This window comes from Somniosus microcephalus, chromosome 23 (assembly GCF_052327205.1).
Source record: "Somniosus microcephalus isolate GS21.2 chromosome 23, FLI_Smic_1.0, whole genome shotgun sequence".
Classification (NCBI taxonomy): Eukaryota; Metazoa; Chordata; class Chondrichthyes; order Squaliformes; family Somniosidae; genus Somniosus; species Somniosus microcephalus.
Genome location: NC_141009.1, coordinates 14,252,559 through 14,272,924, shown reverse-complemented (window position 1 = coordinate 14,272,924; position 20,366 = coordinate 14,252,559). Strand labels below are relative to the sequence as shown.

Below are 20,366 nucleotides of genomic sequence, written 5' to 3'. Positions count from 1 at the left end.
TAACGCTATCCTAAGGAGTTTTGGCCCCCAGCACCACTTTTGAGGTTCCTAAGTGCCGAGCTCTTTCCCTGGGCCTATCCATTAGTGCTTCCAACACAATTGCTTTTGAGGTCTCTCCAGGCCGAGATTCAAGGCTGCAATGAGCAGGGTGTGGCTGGCCAGCAAGATGGCCCCGCCCCTTTAAGAACTGGACGGCGCCAGTCTGTCTGGCTTCCATGGTAACGGACATCACCTGAGCTTCGGTAGTGTCCTGAGGTAGCACCTCGCTCCCTGACGTTTGCGCCTTAAGAGAGGTGTGTAGCGCCTGATTTAGCGCTCAAATCACCTCCAGGGGCGATAGAGGCGAATTTTGCAATCGGAGGTGATAATTAGCGTCAGGCGCTAAACTCTGCGCCCGGCCGATATTAGCGCCCCAAAATGGGCGATACCGAATTTTTCCCCCTATTAGACTTTAACAAATCCTGGATAAAATACCACATGGGAAATTACTGGTTGGGTTGAGTGGCCTGTTTTTGTGCTTTAACTTCTAAGTATTTCTCTGTCCATTCATGTGATAGCAATCAAGAAGATGGACGCTGGCTGAATTTTCCCTTCCCTAGTCCAGGGGCACTGAGGACAATTGTAACACCTCTACCGCCACCTCTGCTTCAGCTAACTCAGCCCAGACCAGAGGATCAAACCTATGGTCTGAATGGCTCAGCTTGACATCAGACAGTGCATGCACTCACTGAGCCACTGGGACTCCAGTACCGTCAATCTGTTTAAACGTTGAAACAGAATAATTCTAAATATGATTTTTCTTTTAGCTTCAAGTATCCCGCCTTCCACAAGACTTCCGGAAGATTCTGCGGGCAGCCAACCATTCTAACGTACACATCACAATGCTGTATCTCGGGAGAGGGTTAAAGATTCCCTCTCGGGACACCGAGCCTCGAGATGAGCTGAAGGTGTTTCAGCAGATCTGTGGAGCAGAGAATATTTGTGTGTACAAGGGACATCTTACTCGTAGAGGTAGGATTAGATCTGGCATGCTGTGCCTTCAAGATCACCGACTGTAGACTGAACCTTGGCCAGTCTTGGTGCTTAAATCCATTCACGGGCAATTCCCTATAGGAACATAGGAACAGGAAGAGGCCATTCAGCTCCTTGAGCCTGTTCCGCCATTCAATGAGATCATGGCCGATCTGCAACCTAACTCCATCTACCCGCCTTTGGCCCATATCCCTCAATACCTTTGGTTAACAAAAAGTTATCAATCTCAGATTTAAAATTAACAATTGATCTATCATCAATTGCCATTTGCAGAAGAGAGTTCCAAACTTCTACCACCCTTTGTGTGTAGAAGTTTCCTGAAAGGTCTGGCTCTAATTTTTAGACTATGCCCCCTAGTCCTAGAATCCCCAACCAGCGGAAACAGCTTCTCTCTATCTACCCTACCTGTTCCCCTTAATACCCTGAAAACTTTGACCAGATTACCCCTTAACCTTCTAAATTCCAGGGAATACAACCCTAGTTTCTGTAATCTCTCCTCGTAACTTAACCCCTGGAGTCCGGGTATCATTCTACGCTGCACTCCCTCCAAGGCCAGTATATCATTCCTAAGGTGTGGTGCTCAGAACTATAGAAAGATGTCTACTAATTAATTTTCCTCCAAACTCTCTCGCTTCTGCTCATGAAGGCACTATGGTACAGTTGCCAAAAGCCCCCTGGTAACTCGCCTAAGTGACTTTGTGTGAGCCTTGGCGTCATGCTCGCAGAACAGCTACTTGGGAGAGGGCTGACAGTGACCATGGGGGTCATTACAGCTGAGCTCAGTTGTGTCCTTGCCAAACATCTACACATGTACACATAACAGCACAGGTCATTGGATTCCCCTTGCCCAGTAGTGCTTTGGACAGGTGTTTTCTCTCTCTTCACTCTATGAGTTTGACAGCCTCAGTCCAGTCCCTAGTGGGCATGAAACTGTCCCTAATTCAGTATTAATTGGTAATATCATTCAGCGAGGTGAGGAGGACGGATGGTGTGAGAAATGGAAACGGCACAGCGATACAGGAGTAGGTATTCAACCTACCGCCCGGGTACAAAACTGGCATTGTGGAACGGCCCACTTTTAATGAAACCATCTCATTTTCCGTTCCACAACGTGAATTTAACATCCAGGTGGTAAGTTGATAATCTACCCCACTAAGGGCTGCTTTTCTGAGGTTGGGGGAGATGAGGCACATTGTTGGGGCAACGTAGAGAGAGCTGGCTGTGTGATACCGGATCTGGAAATGCTTGACACTGGCACTAAGTGGCTTGAACAGAAAGTATTCCAGCACTAACAATCCTCACCTTGATGACTCCCAAAAATACCTCCAATTTTTTTTTTTACCTTAACAGAGGGAATCCAATCACCAGATCATTTTGGTCAGACTGAGACTGCCCAATTAGTGTTGAATTATGGACAGTTTTATGCAGTGGAGCTGTCTACATTTAGGTCGAGATTGGTATTGTGTGAACTGATCTAACTCAGGAACCTTAGAGTAGAGACCCTCACTGGCATACTGTGTGTGCGCACACATAGCTGGCGCTGAAAACTTTGAGGCAGCCTCTTGGATATCTAGTAATGGCACTTGAACAAAGTTACTATTACCAGTAAAACCTTAACAAAAAAAAAGGGAATGATATTTTAATAGAAGTGATAAGAGGGGACGGGGTGATATAGTAATGGGGTAACACACTATCCATTCGCCTCTGGGACTGTGTTCAAATGCAGCCTGACGTGAGTGAAAGACCTCTCTGTGTGCTGGCTGCAAGGGATCCGCCATTTTTGGGCAGTCTCAACCCATTTCCCAATGGGCACGGACCCACAGTACGAAACTTGCCCTAATATGGCACCAGTCCGCAATATCTCACGCAATATGAGAGCGGCCACAGGGCGGCTGGTGTGGAAGGTGGAGAAACGTCCCATTGGTGCAGTAAGAGGTTGGGAACGAGGCAAATTGTTGGGCGTAGAGGCTTTACTCTACATCTAACCATGCCGTATCTGACCTAGCAGTGCCTGATGTAGATATCGGTTGCTCAAAGTTGAAAAGTTTTATTTTTATTTATTCATTCACGGGATGTGGGCGTCGCTGGCAAGGCCAGCCTTTATTGCCCGTCCCTAATTGCCCCTGAGAAGGTGGTGGTGAGGTGCCTTATACAACTGAGTGGCTCGCTGGGCCATTTCAGAGGGCGCTTAAGAGTCAACCACATTGCTGTGGGTCCAGAGTCACGTATAGGCCAGACCGGGTAAGGACAGCAGGTTTCCTTCCCTAAAGGACATTAGTGAATCAGATGGGTTTTTACGACAGGTTTCATGGTCACCATTACTGATACCAGCATTTTATTCCAGATTTATTTAACTCATTGAATTAAAATTCCTCAGCTGCTGTGGTGGGATTTGAACTCGTCCCATGGATCATGGATCATTAATCCAGGACCTCTGGATTGCTAGACCAGTGACATAACCACTATTAAAGTGTTCCATTCCACAGCCATGACCTTTGATGAGCACGAACTTGACTAAGCAAAGTGATGGGATTGACTCAACTCTGTTCTACTCTGTGTCCCAGAACAGTTTCAGTTTGCCTCAAGGCGGCACTTTGGGTTTCCGTTCAGCGCTACAATCTACATCAATGGGATGGTGGCTGCGCGCATCAGCTGGTGCTGTGAGCACAGGTACCTCGCCGGCTGCCAGCAGGGAAAGCGAAGCTGCTTCCGTGTAATCGGTGTTAAAGGAGGACTACCCTGCTACAGGTGGGCTCACGGAATCATACCGCAGAGAATGAGGCCATTCGGCCCACCGTTCCTGCGCCGGCTCTCTGAAAGATGTTAATCCAATTAGTCCCACTTCTCTTCTCTTGTCCCCGTAGCCCTGCCATTTTTTTTCCCTTTTCAAGTACTTGTCTAATTTCCTTTCGAAAGTTACGGTTGAATCTGCTTCCAGCGCCCTTTCAGGCAGCGCGTTCCGGATCATCACAACTCTACTGGGATGTGTTACAGGAAACTCTCTTTTAACCAGCACCTAAATATCCGGAAATCTCTCTTAACCGGCAAAATTCAGGAGTAGGTTCAGGTAAGTTTTACTATATATTAGTGGCCGTGTAACCAGGGTTCCTGGATCTGTGGCCGTGTAACCGGGGTTCCTGCACCTGTAGCCGTGTAACTGGGGTTCCTGGATCTGTGGCCGTGTAACCGGGGTTCCTGGATCTGTGGCCGTGTAACCGGGGTTCCTGGATCTGTGGCCGTGTAACCGGGGCTCCTGGATCTGTGGCCGTGTAACTGGGGTTCCTGCACCTGTGGCCGTGTAACCGGGGTTCCTGGATCTGTGGGCATGTAACCGGGGTTCCTGGATCTGTGGCCATGTAACCGGGGTTCCTGGATCTGTGGCCGTGTAACCGGGGTTCCTGGATCTGTGGCCGTGTAACTGGGGTTCCTGCACCTGTGGCCGTGTAACCGGGACTCCTGGATCTGTGGCCGTGGAACCGGGACTCCTGCACAAGTGCCGTGTAACCGGGGCTCCTGCACCTGTGGCCGTGTACGGGGCTCTCGTACCTTGGTAAGTATACCTCTCTGTAATCCGGACTTTTTGATCAACCGGCACCACGCCGGTCCCGTCGGTGCCGGATAAAAGAGAGTTTCCTGGTAGTAAGGATTTTAGTACTGCTGAGGTCAAATGGAATTCCGATGATTAGTGTTGTAGCTTCAAACACAGACTGACTCCTCTCTCTCATTTTTTCCATGGTATATTCTCCTTTCCCCTTAGTTTGCCCCCCCCTACCACCCCCCTGCCTGTTTCCTGTCCAGACCCCTGGAGAGCTGGTTCTACAATTGGTGATGAGAAGGGGGCGTGACCTCTGATTTTTATTTGCTCTCAGGATCCTTTGTTGTTCGGAGAAGGTGGTGGGCCTGATTGAATTCATAGCAACCGCTCACTGCAGAGGGCACTAAGAGCATGGGTACGGTAGCATAGTGGTTATTGTTATGTTCATTAATAACTAGACATTCTTATTATGAACACAGCTAGCTTCTAGCTAGTCATTTATTCAGTACACGTTCTCTAGGTACAGTATCTGTAGAGATGCTGCATGTGTGCTCCTGTGTGCAGGCTGCCATCTTGACTGTTGCCTTGTGGGTAGCCTAGTGCCTCATGGGTAATGTAGTCTTAATATCATACAGCTGGGTAGTGTAGTCTTATACATACAGCTATATACAGCTCTACGGCTCCACCTAGTGTCCACTATAGAATGACATGTTATTGTTCGTTACATCCCCCTTTCTTTGAGGTTTAACAAAATCAATATCAATCAACTTTCAAGAAAACAATAAAGATAATATCAGTAACACTTTTGTTAGTGCTCTATAAACATAAACATTTTCAAAACAGTCAACACATTTTCAAAGCTTTACATTGTACTCAAAGATTAAGTCTATCAGGCTCTTTTACTTCACGTGTGGATCTTCTCAACACGGGTAAGTCTGGTGTGTCTTCATGAGATTGTTCTGGCGGTGAATGACGATGCAGTTGCGGCATTGTCATCAATCTGCTCTTGTATAGATCGAGGTCTCCTTGCGATCTTTGCTTGGAGAGGGTTTCAGTGTTTCCTGACATGTCTCACATTTGCCTATCATGTTCTCAATGTCCTTATTTATGCCAGGCCAATAAACAGTGTCTCTTGCCCTCCTTTTGCATTTTTCAATTCCGAGGTGTCCCTCATGAATCCTTTTGAGCATGTCTTGACGTAGAGCCTGTGGAATGACTATTCTGTTCTGTTTTAGTAATAGTCCACTTGCGACACTCAATTCTGACCTTGTGTGAAAATATTTTGGACAGGAACCTTTTGGCCAACCATGATGAATGTTCTCTATTACTGTTTGTAATACTGTATCTTTTACTGTTTCTTCTGCTATTTGCTTTGATTTTGTGTCTGACACGGGCAGCGCAGCAGTGATCATACTCACATGAACATCCACGTCTTCTTCAGTAGAGCTCACATGACTCATTGTGGGTGCTCGGGATAGTGCATCTGCTAACACTATGTATTTGCCTGGTGTGTAGATCAGTTCAAAGTCATATCTTTGCAGCTTCATCATGAGTCATTGAATCCTTGGAGACATCTCATTCAGGTTCTTTTTTATGATGGCAACCAATGGGCTGTGGTCTGTCTCAACTGTGAAGGTGGGAAGTCCATATATGTAGCCATGAAACTTTTCTAGTCCAACTACCAAGCCTAGACATTCCTTTTCAATCTGGGCGTATCGACAGTCAGTATCAGTCATAGACCTGGAGGCATAGGCAACAGGCTTCCAATCTTCACCCTCTGCTTGTAGCAAGACCGCACCTAGGCCATCTTTTGATGCATCCGTTGACACTTTGATTCTTTTGGTTGGGTCAAAGAAGGTGAGTACAGGTGTGGTTGTCAGCACTGTTTTGAGGTTTATCCACTCTTGTTCATGTCTTTCTGTCCATGCGAACTCATTTGTTTTATGTAGCAGGTCTCGCAGACAGGCTGTCTTGGCTGACAAGTTAGGAATGAACTTTCCAATGAAGTTTATCATCCCCATGATGCGTAGCACTCCTTTTTTGTCAGTGGGTCGGGGCATTTTGAGTATGGCATTTACTTTTTCCATATCTGGCTCTATTCCTTTACCAGATAGATTATTTCCTAGGAAAGTGACTTCCTGGACGTCAAACTGACACTTGGCTTTGTTGAGCTTCAGTCCATTCCGGCGTATGCTCTTTAGCACTTTAGTCAGTCTCTCATTGTGTTCTTTCAATGTGGAGCCCCAGATGATGATGTCATCAACATAGACCCAAACTCCTTCCAGACCTTCAATTATGTGTTCCATCGCTCTATGAAAGATTTCAGATGCAGATATTATCCCGAAAGGCATTCTGAGGAAACAATACCTGCCAAATGGTGTGTTGAAGGTACAGTATTTGGTGCTCTCTTCATCCAGTTTTAGTTGCCAAAATCCTTGTGAGGCATCGAGCTTTGTGAAGTATCTGGCACCTGACATTTCACTGGTGATTTCTTCTCGCTTGGGAATCTGGTAGTGTTCACGTTTTATGTTTGCATTTAAGTCCTTTGGATCCATGCATATTCTTAGATCATTGTTCTTTTTCTTTACACATACCATGGAGTTAACCCAGTCTGTTGGCTCTTCGACTTTCCTGATGACTCCTAGTGTGGTCATTCTGTCCAGTTCATTCTTGAGCCGGTCACGCAGGGGTGCTGGAACTCTTCGTGGAGCATGTACCACTGGCTGAGCATCCTCCTTTAGCTGGATCTTGTAAGTGAATGGTAGAACTCCAAATCCTTTGAACACATCCTGGAAATCATTCACTACAGAATCCACCGAGTCATCTGGTCTGCTTATGGCACAGTTTATACGGTAGACTCTCTTGACCAGTTCTAAGTCTTCACAAGCTTTGTCACCTAGTATCGAATCAAGTCTTTCAGCCACAACAGAAAACATGAGATGATGCACTTTGTCTTTGACTGTCACTTTGAGTCTGCATACACCTAAGCTATCTATTTTCTGTCCATTATAGTCCTTCAGTAGTACTGACTTTTTCTGTATTTTGGGCTTTTCTTTCATATTGTTAATGTCACTCATACTGATTAAGTTTGCTTTTGCCCCAGTGTCTAGTTTCAAGGTAACTAATGCTCCATTTACCTGCAGTGGGATCATCCATTTGTCCACTTTTACTGCATTAACTTTATGTTCAGCATTGTCCATTTCTGAGGGCTGCACATTTTCTGTATCCTTTTTGATATCGTCACATGACACCATTCGTACAAAAATTGTCTCACTTAAATCAGTGTCCTCAATTACATTAACTCGTTGCCCTTTCTTAGTTTTTACTTTTGAAAAGCATTGTTTGGCAAAGTGATTCTTTCCATTACACTTTGTGCACATTTTTCCAAACGCTGGGCATTGTCTTAACTGGTGTTTGTAACCACAGCGTTTACAATGAAAAATTTCATCCTCCGATTGCTTTTCATTTCTGTTCTGCCCACGTTTCTTCCCCTTGTAGGACACAGCACCGACAGCAGCATTATCACTCATTACATTCGCATCATTATTGATTTCACTGAAAGTCTTCGCGTGCTTTCGAGCTAGCTCGCTGGCTTGGCATATTTTCACCGCATTTTCCAAATTTAGTTCGGTTTCTCTCAACAGACGTTCCCTGACTTTTTTATCATGAATACCAAACACAATCTGGTCACGAATCATGGATGATTTCAGCTCAGAGAGATTACATGTCTGTGCTTTCAGTTTCAGATCAGTTATAAAGCTATCAAAAGTCTCATTTTGTTGCTGTGTCCGAGAACGGAAGATGTATCTTTCATACGTCTCATTCTTTTTGGGAGAGCAATGTGCATCAAATTTTTTTTTTTGCACATCTTCTAATTTTCCTCTGTTCTCCTCTGGATTAAATACAAATGTATTAAATACCTCTATCGCCTGTGGGCCTGCAACCGTAAGCAGCAACGCTATCTTCCTTGCGTCTGGCTTCGTACCGAATCCGATGGCTGCAATGTAGAGTTCGAATTGTTGTTTAAAAATCCGCCAATTGTAGTCGACATTTCCCTCGAGATTCAGGCTCTGGTGGCTTCAAATTCTCCATGTCGCTTTTCACAATTTTCAGCAGATCTTCACCACCCTGGTACCATGTTATGTTCATTAATAACTAAACATTCTTATTATGAACACAGCTAGCTTCTAGCTAGTCATTTATTCAGTACACGTTCTCTAGGTACAGTATCTGTAGAGATGCTGCATGTGTGCTCCTGTGTGCAGGCTGCCATCTTGACTGTTGCCTTGTGGGTAGCCTAGTGCCTCATGGGTAATGTAGTCTTAATATCATACAGCTGGGTAGTGTAGTCTTATACATACAGCTATATACAGCTCTACGGCTCCACCTAGTGTCCACTATAGAATGACATGTTATTGATCGTTACAGTTATGTTACTGGACTTAGTAAAGCAGAGGCCTGGAATGAATAATCCAGTGGACAGTGAGTTCAAAATCCCATCCATGGCAGCTGGGGGAATTTAAATTCAATTAAATAAATCAGTCCATGAAACAACCAGATTGTTGTAAAAAAAAACATCTGGTTCACTAATGTCCTCTAGGAAAGGAAATCTATTGTCTTTAACCGGTCTGGCCTATATGTGACTCTAGACCCACAGCAATGTGGTTGACACTTAACTGCCCTCTGAAATGGCCCAGCAAGCCACTCAGTTGTATTCAGGAAGGGCTACAAATGCTGGCGTTGCCGGCGACATCCACATCCTGTGAATGAATGAAAAAAAGTCAACCTTGTAATGTAGGCCAGAGTTGGCAAACTCTCTTCCCTTCCCTGAAGCATACCAGTGAACCAGTTTGGGGTTTTTGATAATGACGGTCATTTTCTCTGGTGTCAGCCTATCAATGGATAGGCTGGCACCAACTTATTGAATTCAACCTAACAACTTTCCACGGTGGGATTTGAGCTCGGGACCTCAAGGTTGCTAGTCCAGTCCCATAATCACTATTCTTCGGAAAGCATGCTGCCTTTGCTGGCTGGCTCATAACCCTGCCCCAATGGTCTGAGGTGCCACGCTGGAAGGCACAGCGCACTGGCGCTTTTTGTACCATTACTGGATATCCTGAAGTTATAATTGCGGTGAAATTTAACAACGGTTTGCAATTACCCCAGAGATGCTCCGTGTTGTGTCCCTCTTTCTTGTCTTCTCACTCCTCAGCAGTCCCTAAGCCCAGAGTTTAAACATCCGGGTAGAATTTCCACGGGAGGGCGGGGGGGGGGGGGGGTGGGGGTGGGTCCCTGTGGGGCAGGATCCCCGGGGGTGGGGTGGGTCCCGGGGGTGGGGGTCCCCGGGAGTGGGTTTGGTCCCCGTGGGGCGGGGGTCCCTGGGGGTGGGTTTGGTCCCTGTGGGGCGGGGGTCCCTGGGGGTGGGTTTGGTCCCTGTGGGGCGGGGGTCCCTGGGGGTGGGCTTGGTCCCCGTGGGGCGGGGGTCCCTGGGGGTGGGCTTGGTCCCCGTGGGGCGGGGGTCCCTGGGGATGGGTTTGGTCCCTGTGGGGTGGGGGTCCCGGGAGTGGGTTTGGTCCCTGTGGGGCGGGGGTCCCCAGGGGTGGGTTTGGTCCCTGTGGAGCGGGGGTCCCAGGGGTGGGTTTGGTCCCCGGGGGCAGGGGTTCCCGGGGGCAGGGGGAGTTTGGTCCCCGTGGGGCGGGGGTCCATGGGGGTGGGTTTGGTCCCCGTGGGGCGGGGGTGCCCGGGGGTGGGGGGGTCCATGGGGGTGGGTTTGGTCCCCATGGGGCGGGGGTCCTCGTGGTGAGTGTGTTTGGTCCCCGTGGGGCGGGGGCCCCTGGGGGTGGGGGGGTTCCCTGGGGTGTGTTTGGTCCCCGGGGGTGGACTTGGTCCCCGTGGGGCGGGGGTCCCCATGGGGCGGGGTCCCTGGGGGTGGGGGATCCCTGGGGGTGGGTTTGGTCCCTGGGGGTGGGGGGTCCCCGGGGGTGGGTGGGTTTGGTCCCCATGGGGGTGGGTTTGGTCCCCGGGGGTGGGGGGTCCCCGGGGGTGGGTGGGTTTGGTCCCCGGGGGTGGGGGGTCCCCGGGGGTGGGTGGGTTTGGTCTCCATGGGGGTGGGGTCCCTGGGGGTGGGTTTGGTCCCTGTGGGGTGGGGGTCCCCGGGGGTGGGTGGGTTTGGTCCCCATGGGGCGGGGGTCCCCGTGGGATGGGGGTCCGCATGGGGCGGGGGTCCTCATGGGATGGGGATCCCTGTGGGGCGGGGGTCCCTGTGGGGCGGGGGTCCCTGGGGGTGGGGGGTCTCCCTCATCTCCCATTATAACTTCAGCAGAAACCCCAGAAAACGGTGTGAACAACTATTTATGCCGATTCTCCATGGTTCCCAACGAACTTCCACCAGTGGCAAAACCACTGAACCTGTCACAATGAACATAAAATTAACATCCATGAAATGTAATAAATATTAAGGGATTGTAACTAAATATCCTACAACACACTTCAAATACCATTTCCGAACTTTTATTTTATAAATGGAAAATATTGATGTCTATATTTTGTTATCTACAACACCAGCAGCTACAGTTCAAAAAGTAATTCATTGTCTGTGAGGCACTTTGGGATGTCCTGAGGATGTGATAGGTGCTATATAAATGCAAGTTTTTCTTTTATGTCTGTCAACAACAACAACTTGTATTTATATAGCGCCTTTAACGTTCCAAGGCGCTGCACAGGAGTATTATAAGACAGAAATTTGACACCGAGGCACATAAAGATAAATTAGGGCAGGTGACCAAAGGCTTGGTCAAAGACGTAGGTTTTAAGGAGCATCTTAAAGGAGGAAAGAGAGGTAGCGAGGTGGAGAGGTTTAGGCAGGGAATTCCAAAGCTTAGGGCCTAGACAGCTGAAGGCACGGCCACCAATGGTTGAGCGATTATAATCAGGGATGCTCAAGAGGGCAGAATTAGAGGAGCGCAGATATCTCGGGAGGGTTGTGGGGCTGAAGGAGATTACAGAGATAGGGAGGGGTGAGGTCATGGAGAGATTTGAAAACAAGGATGAGAATTTTGAAATCGAGGCGCTGCTTAACCGGGAGCCAGTGTAGGCCAACGAGCACAGGGGTAATGGGCGAACGGGACTTGGTGCGAGTTAGGACACGGGCAGCCGAGTTTTGGATGACCTCAAGTTTGCGTAGGGTAGAACGTGGGAGGCTAGCCAGGAGTGTGTTGGAATAGTCAAGTCTAGAGGTAACAAAGGCATGGATGAGGGTTTCAGCAGTGGATGAGCTGAGGCAAGGGCGGAGACGGGTAATGTTACGGAGGTGGAAATAGGCGGACTTAGTTATGCCTTGGATATGCGGTCGGAAACTAATTTCAGGGTCTCATGAAGCAATCCTGTGCGTGATGAATGAGGGCTATAGGAAGCCTGTTCTACACACAAATCAGATGCACCTTCCCCCTATTGTTCAACATGTGTCCTCTGTCAGCAGAAAAGAATAATGTAGCCATTTTACTTTATCCAATAGGCTAGCTATATATCTCATACAAGGGTAAATTCATCGATCCAACTAGGGAGTGGTGTTCAAAGGGAGTATGGCTCAGATATAACACTACAACACTAGTGTGGTTCACTGACCTGCGCTCTCTTCAAGAGTGGCTCCCCGCTGGGAATGAGGGATTGGTGTATAAAAGCCATAAACCAGTCTTGATTTGGGTAATTAAGATTTTCAAAATGCACCTTTTTCTCTCTTAAATACCTTTTGGAGTCAGAATTCCTTTAAGCACTACGTGTAGCGACACTAATTCTTTTTAGACCGTATTTACAGTTTCACTAGAAATACTGAACAAAGACCTTCACAAATGTATTTACAATATCACGTCACATAGTGACCAGAGGAAATGTTTACCCCTGTGTTGTTAAACAGGTGCATGGTGGCTCAACAGTGCCAAGAATACAGGAATAACCAGACGACAGAAGCAATGTTCCCTGGAAAAGAAGATTTAGACTCTGAAGGTGATGGGTCAGAAAAAGGTAAGGAGCTCGTTATTTCTTATCAATACTATTTGTAGCAAAGAAAAAGAACTGGAAATCTACAAGAATGGGGAAGCAGGACAGTAAACGCTACAGACGGGTTGAGAATAATGAAGCTCGAGTAGCTTTTCCTTTCTGTTTTTCGATTGAGAAGTCAAGGTGAAGGGCCAAAGCCCACAGTGCAGGTTATCACCACAGGGTGAAGACAGTAGGAAAGAAGGCGAGGTAAATCGGGAACTAATAGATAGCTGATCATAAGCTTGGGCTAGAAAAGCCTGTACGAGGATCGGAAGCCTGCGGGAGGTAAGGAATGCCCCAGTTTGAAGATCTTGGGAAAGAATGCATTATAGAGTGGAAGACATTGTAATGGGTTTTGATTTCGATACAGTGAGGACCTTAACAGTTTAGTGCTTTAACCTGCTCCGGGGACAGCTGTGCATTACCTGTTTGGATCGGCACTTCATCCACAGGTTTATGTGTTAGTCGTAGCTCAGTGGGCCACACTCTCGCCTCTGAGTCAGGAGGTTGTGGGTTCAAGTCCCACTCCTGAGACTTAAGCACAAAAATCTAGGCTGACACTCCAGTGCAGTGCTGAGGGAGTGCTGCACTGCCGGAGGTGCCGTCATTCAGATGAGACGTTAAACTGAGCCCTCTCAGGTGGATATAAAAGATCCCATGGCCACTATTTGGTGTCCTGGGCCAATATTTATACCTCAACCAACACCACTAAAAAGCAGATTACCCGGGTGTTATCACATTGCTGTTTGTGGGAGCTTGCTGTGTGCAAATTGCCTGCCGCCTTTCCCTACATTACAACAGTGACTCCACTTCAAAAATATCTCATGGGCTGTAAAGCGCTTCGGGACATCCTACAGTCGTGAAAGGCGCTATAGAAATGCAAGTCTTCCTTTAACTCCTTGTGAGGCTCCCGAAGCTTGACTATAACAAGGGCTGGCCTGGCCATTCTCAGCCCTACTGCAGAAATAACAAGAAGTCTTTTTTAGTGACCAGAAAGAAGTTGTGTCAGTGGCTCTGAGAGCACAAAGAGAACGTACAACCCCCACTACCTTATAGCAACGATGGCGCTGGATGATATTACACTACAACAGTGGCTACACTTCAAAAAGTACCTCATTGGCTGTGAAGCGCTTTGAGCGGCAATGCACCTCCTTGCGGCTGGTAGTCAGCCTTGTGCTGCTACAAGGGCGGCCCACGTTCCTCGCTGGACAACATGCTTGAGCTGAGGACTGTCAATCCTCTCACGGCTCTTCCAGACTCGAGGGCCTGGATCCTCCTCTTTGGGTACGGAGTTTCGGCAAGGCACTGCCCCCTCTGTGTCCGCCTCAACCCGACCCCGTTTCCTGGGTGGGGGCTCATTACAGCTGCGAGAAGAAGTAAGGTTAGTTAAACATTTTAAACTTGGAAAGGTAGGAATGAGTAAAATTAAATGAAGTGGTAAAATGAATAGGAAAGGGCAAACAAGAGGAACAGGAAGAATAGGGTAGTCAGAGGTAAAGAAGGGTTTACATTTTTTATTTTCTTATAAAATGGTGTTTTAAATATTTATTTTAGTTGTTGAGAGCTGACATTTAATCAATAAATGTGCTTCTGTTGTTTGAGGAGTTTTATTTTTGGAATATGACTTTTTTCTCACGTTACAATGCGTGAACTCAGAACAATAAAAAAACAGTCAGCCCTGGGAGGCAGCAGTTTCCCCGGCCCTGCTGACTGTAAAGGTGAATACAGTCAATCCTTACCACATGCATTCTGTATTAAAATGCAATACAGGAAAGAAGTTCTGACGAAGGGTCACAGACCTGAAACGTTAACTCTGTTTCTCTCTCCACGGATGCTGCCTGACCTGCCGAGTGTTTCCAGCATTTGCTGTTGTTATTACAGGAAAGAGTGCAGGATACTTAACAGAATAATAATTGATCAGATGAAATACATACCTGTTAAAAAAATCGAGCACTTTTCCTCCACAGGAGTGGCGTCAATGTCAGTGCTGGCAACGTCAGAGTATGGTTCACTCAGGAGCGACGGAGAATGGGAGAGAGATGGCAAGGCAGCCATGAGTGACGGATCTCCCAGCAACTCTGATCATGAAATGCTTAAATCAAAGAAAACTCCAGCCTGTTCAGGAGAGGACAGAAGGAAACCCAACCTACCGTATGATGCAGGGCAGCAAAGCACAAAGCTCAAGAGTGGATGGGCGTTGAGTGAGGCTTTGAAGACAAATAACACTACTCAGAGACTAGATGCTGATGGTGGAGGTAGGATGCATGAGAAAGAGGCGTCGATGAGAAAGACGGTTAAGAAAAAGCCACGTCAAGGAGCAGAGAGAGTGGGTAACACTGAGTGTAGTGGCCAAGAGGCTGCTGAAAATACTGGGAGGAAACCACTGGAAAAGTATTGGAAGAAAGGTTATTTAGGCGCAGTTAGAGGAGACATTGATCAAGAAAGTGGGGACAGCAGTGACTCCGGTAAAGGCAGCTTTATGAGGAAGAAAGCAAAAAAGAAGAAAATAATGAGACGGGCAGCAAGAGAGAACGTGGAGGTAGACGGTGAAAGATTTGTTGATCATGTGAATGAAGATGTTGGGAAGAAGACACGGGAGAAAGAGAGAAGGCAGAAGAAAACACATTATCTGGAAGATCGAGATGTTGTCTCTGCAACGCAGAATGAAGCAATGCAGGATGGTGAGTAATGAGAGTGTTATTTAGTTCACTGACTGTGCATACATCCATTGCAATCGGAGCAACAGTGTGAGTGAATGGGGTAGACTGACTGCAAAACGGGTGGTAGCGAGTCGGCAGCCCGTTTTACATCCCTCCCCATTTTTATTTCCATTGACGTCAAAGTCTACCACAATAAGATTATACCACGTGATTACATCATCTCCATAAAATACTTAATAGATGGCACTGTGAAAAATTGTTTCCTGGTGACAAAACAGGAGCCGTGTGAGTACACACGTCGATCCATTTCCCATCCAAAATGAAAATGTGTACCTAACCATTCTGTTTAAGTTCCAGTTTTTCTCCTCACTTTTCCTTAAGACTTTTGCTGTGGTCCACTTCCACAGCAATCTCTTCAGCACGTGCCCATTCTACATATATGGGCCTAGACAGACAATATGGGCCTAGACAGACAATATGGGCCTAGACAGACAATATGGGCCTAGACAGACAATATGGGCCTAGACAGACAATATGGGCCTAGACAGACAATATGGGCCTAGACAGACAATATGGGCCTAGACAGACAATATCGGCCTAGACAGGCAATATGGGCCTAGAAGGTCAGTGTGGAATCTAGATGTCTAGATGTTCAGCATGGGCTTAGATAGTAATTATGGGTCTAGACAGCAAGTATGGGACTAGACAGCCAGTCTGTGCCTAGATGGCCAGTCTGTACCTAGATGTTCGGTATGGGACTAGATGGTCAGTCTGGACCTAGATGGCCAGCATGGGACAAGATGGTCAGTATGAGACTAGATGGCCAGCATGGACCAAGATGGTCAGTCTGGGCCTAGATGGTCAGTCTGGACCTAGATGGTCCGTCTGGGCCAAGATGGTCAGCATGGGCCTAGATGGTCAGTCTGGACCTAGATGGCCAGCATGAGCCAAGATGGTCAGTCTGGGACTAGATGGTCAGTCTGGGACTAGATGGTCAGTCTGGACCTAGATGGCCAACATGGGCCTAGATGGTCAGCCTGGACCTAGATGGCCAGCATGGGCCAAGATGGTCAGTCTGGGACTAGATGGTCAGTCTGGGACTAGATGGTCAGTCTGGGACTAGATGGTCAGTCTGGGACTAGATGGTCAGTCTGGGACTAGATGGTCAGTCTGGGACTAGATGGTCAGTCTGGGACTAGATGGTCAGTCTGGGACTAGATGGTCAGTCTGGGACTAGCTGGTCAGTCTGGGACTAGATGGTCAGTCTAGGCCAAGATGACCAGCATGGGCAAGCTATTCAAACACAGCTGTGTTTGAACCAATCCTCAACCAATATCCACAGACAGGGACCACTGGATAGTAATCAGGGAAGTGAACCATGGCTGATTTTCTCTCCCTAGCTCAAGATTACTGAAGCCAAGTGTAGCACTCCAAATACTCTCTTGACTGAGATCAGAATGAGGATTGAACTAGGGACCCACTGGTTAGTGTTAACCAGGCCGTGCCTTTGACCACTAGGTCATTGGGAAAGCGATCTTTATCGATTTAATTTTAGTTGCTTAACTAACATGTTGTATGAATGGGACACATGAGGAAAAGCCACTGGTTATGACCCATGCCACACTTGTGCCACTTACTCGAACTCATTCATGATTCACCTGTCAAAACCCGGTGTAATCAGTACAAAGTTTATGATGTTATTTTATTATTTACAGAAAACCAACCGTCGACAATATCTTTAGGCTTCTTGAGAAATGAAGCTGAAATCTTTGATAACAATCCCAACAGCATCAAAGAAGAAACGCCAATCGTGCAAGGTACAGAGAGGCTGCTCAGGGATGACATTCAGGCACAGAATTCAACAGTGAATAATGAGGTGACGTCAGTGAAAGATGGAACCAATGTTATGCAGCAAGTATTAAGCGGCAAAGACCTAAAACGAGAAGATGTTCTTGGTAGAGAACTGAAAGAAGAATATGCGGAGGAGAAACTTCAAGGCAGCAGCAGTGAAAATGCAGATAAGCTCGGTAAAAAGATTAACCAGAAACCAGAAGATGACAGACCAGAAGCCCACCTTGACAAAGACAACCAGCTCAATAAAGATGGTGAGCAGGAAAGATTTAGTGGTCTGACTGCTGCTCTGATTAATAAAATATTTGATCCATCATCATGGCCTGGATTGAGATCAATAGGGCGAATGGGACATAAAAACACTAATGTCGGAAATACCCTGCAGGTTGGTCAGCATCTTAAGGAGGAATTACATAGAGGGTACAACACAGAAACAGGCCATTCGGCCCAACTGGTCCATGCCAGTGTTTATGCTCCACACGAGCCTCCTCCCACTCTCAACCTATCTAAGCCTATCAACATTTCCTTCTATTCCTTTGTCCCTCATGTGTCTATCTAGCTTCCCCTTAAACACGTCTATACTATTCGCCTCAACTACTCCTTGTGGTAGCGAGTTCCACATTCTCACCACTCTCTGGGTAAAGAAATTTCTCCTGAATTCCCTATTGGATTTATTAGTGATTATCTTATATTTAGGGCCCCTAGTTCTGGTCTCCCCCATGAGTGGCAACATCTTCTCTGCGTCTACCCTATCAAACACTTTCACAATCTTAAAGACCTGTATCAGGTCACCCCTCAGCCTTCTCTTTTCTAGAGAAAAGAGCCCCAGCCTGTTCAATCTTTCCCGATAGGTATACCCTCTCAATTCTGGTATAATTTTTGCACCTTCTCCAGTGCCTCTATATTCTGAAAGTGTTCATTTCTGGAGTAGTGCTCGGGAATGGAAAACATTCCCATATCAGGCACCCAATCTTGGCATAAAACACTCCCTGGGTTGGAATAGAATAGCTAGATGTATAGTAAATCTTGCTCTACTTTGCCCCCAAAATGTGCCTCTGCCCCAAGCTCAGAATCACACCCCTTACCGTGCCAGTGTGACAATTGTCCATTTCCCATAAAGACCGTCCTGTGGCATCTCTGAGTGAGATTGATATTAGTGCTAAATTGGGGCCAGTTTTGTGCTGTGGACCCATGCCTCTTAGGAATCAAATTAAGATGATCACAAATTCATCGCACCAGCATTTTCTGTTTTTTATTTCAGGTTTTTTTAAACCCGGGACAGATAGGACAGTTTCCTAATTAACTGCGCCACTTATAAATTGAATGCAAAACGGCATAGCTGAAGGGAGAATAGAGGAAGCTCTACTCTGTATCTCACCGTGCTTTACCTGACCTGAGGGTGCTGCGGGAAGAGAGAATGACAGAGGACCGTACCTGGAATAATACTTTTGGAACCTTGTGTGATCACTTTGCATCCTCTCTCTACCTGCAGTGCCTCATGGGAATATTTCTTTTATATGAATCTGATGATTTATATTTTTTTAATGTGTTTCTGAAGTGGGGCTGGCTGCGTGGGCTCGAGAGAAGCTGGCGTCGGCCCTCCAATGTGCTGAGAGTGCCTGGTCCGAACCAGAGCTCAGTGACACCAGTGAGGCCAGCCGAAGCGAAGACTGGCAGGAGAGTGAGGAAGAAAAGAAAAACCCAGCGCATGGAAGAACGAGAATCGGTGAGGAAAATAACAAGCAAACTTTACAGGGTGGGAGGAGGCTTGGGGGGGGGGGGGGGGGGGGTTGTTTTACGAACATAGGAAATTGATGGGCAGGAAAAGACCAGCTGGCCCATCAAGCCTGCCCCGCACCATAATGATGCGACCATCATGGCCAAACACTCCTTCCCTCACCCCCATCCCACCTCCCAACTGTGGTGTATGTAACCGTTCCACCTTTAAGAGAAATATTTTAAGAGTTGCACTACTTTATCTTGGCTGCTGTATACTGTAATACCGGTGGTGACCACACCGGTATGTAAGTGCTGTGTAATGATTTATTGGGCAGTTCCGCCCTGACCTTCGACTAGTAAAGACCTGTTAAAAGTTACTCTTGTGGTCTGTGTAGTAATTCTCATTATAACACACAGACTTAACAGTGGCGACGAGTACGATCTTACCCTGCGGCAGAGATACATCCAAGGCAGTTTAACGGGCGTTGAGAAGAGGCATCCGCCCTCATCATTCTGCTGAGAAAAGACTCGGGTCTGCAGAGCAAAGGAAGAATTCTGACACGAAGCCTTCCAGCAGCAACAGGCAGTGATCATCCCTTCTATCACGGTGGTGGGTAAGCCGATCAGCGACGAGCAGCAAGTCGGCCACGTTGGCTGTGAAGTAGGGGAGGGAAAAACGGAGGATATAAGGGCGGAGAACTCGACCATGGCCGGGGAAAAGAGCCGGACAGAAGTCGGGGCCAGAGGCGCTGAGACTGGGGCAGCGTAAGGCACGGGAGCCGCGGTGAATGCAAACGCAGCCGGTGTAAAAGCCGGCTGCAAGCGGGCTGGGAGACGCATCAGCGTCGAGAGAGAGCTCGACCGCGACCGGGGAAAAAGGCCGGGCAGCTACCGAGGCTGCGAGGCGCAGCGACCGGGTCAGCGTAAGGCGCGGGAATTTTTTTTTTTAAAACAACCGCGGAGAACTCAGCCGCAGCCGGAGGAAAGGACCGGACTGCAAGAGGGGCTGGGAGGCACGATTTGAAAACCGCTGGGGAGGGCGAATGCAGCAATACGGCAATCGCCATTACAGCCAGCGGGGGAGAAAGGCAAACGCGGGAAGCCGCCATTTTCGTAGGCGGGGGAAGAAGACAAGCGCGGGAAACCGCCATTTTGAAAAAAAAAAAAATAAAAGAAAAATTTCTTTTTGTTTCTCAAGAAGGTTGCGAAGATGCCTAAGCGTGGTAACATCAACGATTTCGATCCCGATGTTGAAGATTGGGCCACGTATGTAGAACGCATAGAGATATATTGTAAGGCAAATAAAATATCAGATGAAGATAAAGCACTAACCTTACTAAACTCAATGGGTGCGAAGACATACGGGCTATTGAAGCATCTTCTATCACCAGCTAAACCGGCGGATCAGACTTTCGCTAAAATTGTTGCTGTCCTGAAAAATCATTTGAACCCCACACCGCTGATGTTAGCGGAACGATTTAAATTTTATGCGAGAACGCAACTGAAAGAGGAAAGCAACGCGGAGTATTTAA

The 20,366-nt window shown here is 47.4% G+C and overlaps 1 protein-coding gene across 1 annotated transcript in view; it reads left to right on the top strand.

Annotated features, from left to right (window-relative positions):
* The first annotated feature begins 14,410 nt into the window (after positions 1–14,410).
* Positions 14,411–20,366, top strand: part of LOC147101668 (uncharacterized) — a 34,108-nt gene continuing 28,152 nt past the window's right edge. Inside the window, exons 1-3 of the mRNA XM_085965439.1 lie at positions 14,411–15,285; positions 16,980–17,369; positions 18,674–18,841. Of these exons, the coding sequence (XP_085821565.1) occupies positions 14,436–15,285; positions 16,980–17,369; positions 18,674–18,841 (1,408 nt within the window). The 5' untranslated portion in view covers positions 14,411–14,435. The remainder of the gene's footprint in view (positions 15,286–16,979; positions 17,370–18,673; positions 18,842–20,366) is intronic.